Source organism: Nycticebus coucang, chromosome 19 (assembly GCF_027406575.1).
Source record: "Nycticebus coucang isolate mNycCou1 chromosome 19, mNycCou1.pri, whole genome shotgun sequence".
Taxonomy (NCBI): domain Eukaryota; kingdom Metazoa; phylum Chordata; class Mammalia; order Primates; family Lorisidae; genus Nycticebus; species Nycticebus coucang.
Window position 1 is genome coordinate 17780158 of NC_069798.1, and position 7531 is coordinate 17787688.

The 7531-nt window shown below is 38.6% G+C and overlaps 1 protein-coding gene across 1 annotated transcript; it reads left to right on the forward strand.

Moving 5' to 3' along the window:
• The first annotated feature begins 941 nt into the window (after positions 1-941).
• LOC128571629 (melanoma inhibitory activity protein 2-like) lies at positions 942-3386 on the forward strand. The gene is given in 3 exon segments (XM_053571222.1): positions 942-3201; positions 3204-3355; positions 3357-3386. Coding segments are annotated over 3 exon segments (2409 nt in total). The 5' UTR covers positions 942-974.
• Positions 3387-7531: the final 4145 nt, after the last annotated feature.

A 7531-nucleotide genomic window follows, 5' to 3' on the forward strand; every position in this document is an offset into this window, starting at 1 on the left:
ATCTAAAAATAGACCTGCCACTCCATTCTATAATTCCTCTACTAGGTATATATCCAGAAGACCAAAAATCACATTATAACAAAGATATTTATACCAGAATGTTTATTGCAGCCCAGTTCATACTTGCCAAGTCATGGAAGAAGCCCAAGTGCCCATGGACCCACGAATGGATTAATAAATTGTGGCATATGTACACCATGGAATATTATGCAGCCTTAAAGAAAGATGGAGACTTTACTTCTTTCATGTTTACATGGATGGAGCTAGAACATATTCTTCTTAGTAAAGTATCTCAAGAATGGAAGAAAAAGTATTCAATGTATCAGCGCTACTATGAAACTAATTTATGGCTTTCATATGAAATCTATAACCCAGTTATAACCTAAGAATATGGGGAAGAGGAAGAGGAAGGGGAGGGAGGGGGGAGGATGGGTGGAGGGAGGGTTATTGGTGGGACCACTCCTACAGTGCATCTTACAAGAGTACATGTGAAACTTACTAAATGTAGAATATAAATGTCTTAACAAAATAACTAAGAAAATGCCAGGAAGGCTATGTTAACCAGTTTGATGAAAATATTTTAAATTGTATATAAAACCAGTGCATGGTGCCCCATGATTGTATTAACGTACACAGCTATGATTTAATAAAATAAAATAAAATAATAAGAAGAAAAACTGAGAGAAAGAAGACTGGTTTTGCGTGGCGCGCGCCTCCCACTTCCAGTGTTCCTGCAGGCTGGTGGGGGAGGAGCCAGGTTGCCCCGCCCCAGAATGTGAAGCGTAACAAAAGGGCCCGAGAGGCCCAGGGTGCCGGCGCCCCGCCCCCTCCCCGCAGCAGGCTCCGCTGTGGTCTGCTCGCGTCACTGGCTGCAGATTCCGGTTCCAGACCGAACGCGGCGGTATTCTCTGCTGCTTGTTGTGGCTCTGCCAGACCGAGGCTGTGGCTGTGACAGCCAAAGCAGCCTTGTCGCCATGGAAGGGCCCGGAGCTGCCTCCCAGCAGTACTTGGGGCTGGTCCTGGGAGAGCTAGGCAGGGTTGTGGAAATATTGCCTGAAGATATGAAACCAGGTCCTAATCCTTTTGGTTTTCCCTGGCAATTGGTGATATGTGTGACTATTGTTGGATTTTTTGCTATTCTTTTTTGTGTGTGGAGAAGTTTTCCAGCGGTTAGAAGCTGGCTTTATGTGGGTAGAGAGGAAAAGCTTACTACAGAGCTTTCTGGACTAATTGAAGAAAAATGTAAACTACTTGAAAAATTTAGCCTTGTTCAAAAAGAGTATGAAGGCTTAGAGTCATCTTTAAAGGATGCCAGCTTGGAGAAAGAGTCAGCAGAAGTGCAAAGTTTGGAGGCAATCTATGAAAAGCTGAACAGGTCCAAATGTAAACTTGAGGATGAAATACATTGTCTAGAACTAGAAAAAAAATTAAAAGAAGAGAAATCTAAACATTCTGAACAAGATGAATTGATGGTAGATATTTCAAAGACAATACAGTCTCTTGAAGATGAATCAAAATCTCTCAAATCACAAGTAGCTGAAGCCAAAACAACTTTCAAGATATTTCAAATGAATGAAGAACGGCTTAAGATGGCAATAAAAGATGCTATGAATGAAAATTCTCAACTTCAAGAAAGCCAGAAACAGCTTTTCCAAGAAGCTGAATTATGGAAAGAACAAGTGAGTGAACTTAATAAACAAAAAGTAACATTTGAAGACTCCAAAGTACACGCAGAACAAATTCTAAATGATAAAGAAAATCACATCAAGTCTCTGACTAAAAGCCTGCAAAAGATGAAAGATTGGACGGCTGTGCTTGGAGAAGACCTAATGGATGATAACTTGGAGTTAGAAATGAAGAGTGACTCAGGAAGTGGTGGTCACTTAGATACTCAGCCCAAAGGAGCTTTGAAGAAACTGATTCATGCTGCTAAGTTAAATGCTTCTTTGAAAACCCTGGAAGGAGAAAGAAACCAAATTTACACTCAATTATTTGAAGTAGATAAAACCAAGGAAGAACTTACAGAGCATATTAAAAATCTTCAGACTGAACAAGCATCTTTGCAGTCAGAAAATGCACAATTTGAAAGTGAGAATCAGAAACTTCAACAGAAACTTAAAGTAATGACTGAACTATATCAAGAAAATGAAATGAGACTCCATGGGAAGTTAACAGTAGAGGGAAATTACCAGTTAGAGAAAGAAGAAAAACTTTCCAAAGTAGATGAAAAGATCAGCCATGCAGCTGAAGAATTGGAGACCTACAGAAATCGAGCCAAAGATCTTGAAGACAAACTAGAGCGAACCATTCATTCTTATCAAAGACAGATTATTTCCCATGAGAAAAAAGCACATAATAATTGGTTGGCAGCTCGGATTGCTGAAAGGAACCTCAATGATTTAAGGAAAGAAAATGCTCACAACAGACAAAAATTAACTGAAACAGCGTTTAAATTTGAACTTTTAGAAAAAGATCCTTATGCATTTGATGTTCCAAACACAGCATTTGGCAGAGAGCATTCCTCATATGGTCCCTCACCATTGGGTCGGCCTTCGTCTGAAACGAGAGCTTTTCTCTCTCCGCCAACCTTGTTGGAGGGTCCACTCAGACTCTCACCTTTGTTTCCAGGGGGAGGAGGAAGAGGCTCAAGAGGCCCAGGGAATCCTCTGGACCCTCAGATTACCAATGAGAGAGGAGAACCCAACTGTGATAGGTTAATAGATCTTCACAGGGCCCTGTCTAACACTGAGTCCCTGTCACCTCCATGGGAGCAGGACTGTAGGATGATGTTTCCCCCACCAGCTCAAACATATCCTGATCCAGCTCTTCCTCCACAATGGCAAGACAAATTTTATTCTAATTCTGGTAGACTGTCTGGACCAGCAGAACTCCGAAGCTTTACTATGCCTTCTTTTGATAAGATGGATGGACCAGTATCTTCAGAAATGGAATCCAGTAGAAATGATACCAAAGATGATCATGGTAATTCAAATGTGCCCAACTCATCTCTTCTTGCTGAAAGTGAAGCAGCAGGCTCTGGCTTTGTCCCTTCACCTCTTCCTCCAATGAGAAGGCCATTGTTTCCAGTGGATACGAGGGATCCGTTCATGAGAAGAGGACCTCCTTTTCCTCCACCACCTCCAGGAAGTATGTATGGGGCTCCCCGAGATTATTTTCCACCAAGGGACTTGCTTGGTCCGCCACATCTGCATTTGCAATGAGAAGTGTCTATCCACTGAGGGCTTTTCCTCCTTATCTTCCCCTAAGAGCTGGATTTTTCTCTCCACCTCTACCTTCTGAAAGTAAAAGTAAGTTCCCTGCAGGGTTGATTTTGCCCTCAAATAAGCCTGCTACTTGAACGTCCAGAACCACAACAAGAAACCTGACAATGTTTTTGCTCTCTTCAAAAGTAATTGTGACTTATCTCTCATTTTCAGTTTATGTAACTGCTGTTACTTAAGTAATTATACTTTTGCTCAAATGGAAGCTTAATGGAATTATAATTCTCAGGATAGTATTTTGTAAATAAAGATGATTTAAATATGAAAAAAAGAAAGAAGACTCAGTTTATGAATCCTATGTACTCAATTTTGGTATGAGGACAATTAATGACAATTAAGGTCATGGGGGGAGGAAAAGCAGAGAGAGGGAAGGAGGGAGAGGGGTGGGGCCTTGGTGTGTGCCACACCTTCTGGGGGCAAGACACGATTGCAAGAGGGACTTTACCTAACAAATGCAATCAGTGTAACCTGGCTTATTGTACCCTCAATGAATCCCCAACAATAAAAAAAGAAGAAAAAAAAAAAAAAGACTAATGATAGCTTGAGGCACATAGAATCTGTTCTCTTTTTCCTCCTCTCTTTCTTTTGTTTTTTGCAGCTCACTTACAAGGTGGACAAAAATCTTTTACAATCTCATCAATACTACATGAAGACAGAAGACTAAATTCTAGTTTTCTATCAGTGTACTTTTGTTATTTAGGCTCAATTTTAAAACTCTTACAATACATTTATTTAATCTTAGTCGTTTTATGACAAAAGATTCTCTTTTTCTCCCTGTTCCCCCAACTTATTATAGTCATTTTGGCCTATAACATTTCTTGTCCCATTTGTTTAGTCTGAGACAATCTATAATATTTCTAAACTAAATAAAATTGCATCTTTCCTTGACAAAAATATATATCCTCATATCCTTTTTAATACCTTCCCTCACCAAAAGTACATTTTAGTTCCTTGTATGCTTTGCATACACAATAGTTTCTCTTATTTTTAGAAATTTTAATTACATATAATAGAATTTTTAACTCTAAATAGCTGTAATTTTCAGTGAAAATCTAGTAAGTCATTTTGACAAAATTACTGTGATGACAAAATTTTACAAATACACACCTTATAATTTCTAGAAATGGGCTTTTTCATACAGGGTGTCCCAATAGTTACCATGCACAGAGAAATTGGGAAATTATAGCTAAAATGTACCTTTATTCATAAAATATCAATTATAAAATTTTATAAAATATTATGTATGTGTTGGCTACCTCCTTCTGTACACAGTCTTGTCTTCCATTCATGGAGGACACGTTCCAAGATATCTGCTTTTATGATGGAGACTTTTGGGAAACCATGTAGAATAATTTTTCAATGTTGATCTGAACATGTTTAATAATAGCCTCAAATATATTTAGTTCCTCTGTAATATGAAGTCAAAAGTAGATAAACCTTATGTTTGGCAATTAATGGTTCAGTATTTTATCTCATTTGAAATTGATCTAGGTACTCAATATCTATAATTTAATTTGACAAAACTATAAGGTCATAGTCAACAAAAAGATTTGGGAAACCTGTAAGCAACATATTATAAAATGTAATTATTATTTTAAAGTACATTTATAGACTTATCCCACTTATATCTATTTTATTTACCTTTCTTTGACAAATGTGTTTGGAAAATTTTATGGGATATTAAATAATCTTAGTCATCATCTCAACTTAATTTTCTATTGTTTTTATAGCCCATACAGTAAAATGTGGGGGGTATTTTGCTGGTATCTTAGAAGACAAGCCTGTTTTCTATTAAACCTATAATACTTAACTAGCTTTTTTATAAAATATTTTCCCAAGTCATGTGAACTTGAAAGGTATTTGGGCTTATTTATTTAATTTAGGGTTGCATTTTTATTACTAAGTTAATTGGAGATTATATAGCTTAATGCAAGAGAAAGCAGAGCTTTGGACCTGCGGGGAACCCTCCCATGATGTTTTAGAGTCCCACACGAAAGACAGAAGGTCAGTGGTTCCTTTTTTGTGTTCTCCAAGTGTTCTCAGAGTCCCTAAAAATCCATTTAGATCCCTTAATTTGACAGTCAGAAATCTGATGTTTTCTCTTGGTTGATTTTTTATTTGTTGACCACCAGGTGAAAGAGATCAGGGCTTGGAGGGGAGCAGATCAAAGAGTAAAGGGAATCAGGTGGAAGGTCCAAAGTGGTAAAATAAAGGAGGGGCAGGAACAACTGGAAAGGTCAGGTCGTAGAGGGGCCAGTTTGGGAATATCCTACCCAAGATGTCATTGAAGTTTTAGTGAGCAGAGAAAAGGGCTCAGGTGTCTAGAAAGTTCCACAGGAGAAGCAGGATCCAAAAGAGAAAAAGAAGAGCAGCTTCAAAATACATATTTTTTAATATCAGCTTCCTGTTAGGCTGATCTTTTCCCATAGAGCTCTTTTAAAAAGCAATTTTTTCTTTTTTTTCTACAAACTACTTCCAAAGAACCATGTAGCTGCTCCTGTTATAATGCTCAGAGACTGATGTTATGTTCTTCTTTCAATTTGATCTTTTCATAAATACAAATAGGGCAATTGCTTAGGATAAGAGTTCTCTAAATATGTTTTCGAATACTGAAGTCATTCCAATTCAAAGAATCCATCGTCTGGTCATTAACAGTTAAGATCTCCAATGATGTATTTACAGGCCGTCCCCTAGTTACGAATGGGATAGGTTCTGTAGGTTTATTCTTAAATTGAATTTGTATATACATCAGAACAGGTACATTTACCGTATACCTGTAATTGCCTCTGTTTGTGTGAGTTGTCTGAGTCAAATGTTTGTAACTTGATGTCTGCCTGTATTGCAATAGCGACTCAATCTAATAAGCCTCTTCATGGAAAGACCAGGAGGTAATTTTCCAGGTTTAGAATAAATTTTTAGCATGGAAGTAAGAGTGTTCCATGGAGGATATAGAAGATGCATCCCATATAATCCCCCAAAATTCACTCTCGGAAATAGACTAAGATAGTGTAAAGACTTCCATTACCAGAGACAGTTAAGAATGGTGTTTGTGAATGGCGTCTCCAGTCTCTTACAAAAATTTGGGGTGCTGTAAGTCAAAGACCCAACTAAACTGTGACACACAGATATGCACATCTGGGCTTGACTTACCCAGAACTAACCAGGCAACATCGGTAGAGATGACAGAAGATCCTTAGGCATGGAACTTCTTATTAAGACAAACTTCCCTAAGAACTTGGCACATTCAGACTGAGAGAATGCTGCTTAGTGACTTCCTGCGTCTTGGGTACCCAGTCATTTCAACATGTCCACCTAGCACAGGTCAACAATTGTGCTTCCCAACTGGCAAAGAGTAAGACCATGGCCTTGGTCACAAAGCCGTGCTCACAGGACATAAAACAAGACAAATGGGGAACGTTATTTGGGTTTTGTTTCAGAGACCCACAGCAAAGTTTATACAGTGGTTTGATGAGAACAATGAACTCACCAGTGGAGTGGACCAGCTCAGACAATGACTTAACAAAGGCCTTAGGGCCATATTTTACTTTACCCTATGGTTCTCTTTTTTATGACAAATGACATGAAAGACAGAGAAATGAAAATAAAGACCCTTACTGGAGGAAAGGGATCATCCAATGTGAGTACCAATACCAAAAACATGCATGCAAGTCACTATGCCCATGAACTGGCCCATACAGATGATTTTCTCCTACTGATCTGAATTTGGAAAGGAAAAAGAAACAATTATTTTTACTGCCTGCTCATCTGGATTCCACAGGCAGAGATACTGGAAGGTTACTGGTTAGAATTTCTGATCCTTTTATGGGCCTGTCAGGTCCTGAGTTCTTTCAACTGAAGCTTCCAGAGGAGCAGCAGTTTTGAATAACCTGCCCACTATGTCAAATCCATAGGAGCACATGAAAAATTTCCCCTTCACCTTCTGAAATTTTGCTGAAATGCACTGCACTATGTCAGATCAATAGGAGAAAAGTTATACAAATGTATTGACATTCAAGTGTGCACAGGAGTCATATAAGACATGAAACTCAAAGAAAGTCCAGATGGCTGAGGCTTAACTAACACCCTTTCATAGGGGAGAGGGAGAACAAGGTGATTTAGGCAATTTTGAGAGCTGGTAAATGAGTTTTAGAAGAACTGAGTGGGCCCCAAAGAGCAGACAATAGTTTGTAAATGACTCTCTTTGGAAACTGAATGGGACTGGACAACAGGCAATAGCTTGTGACAAAGTC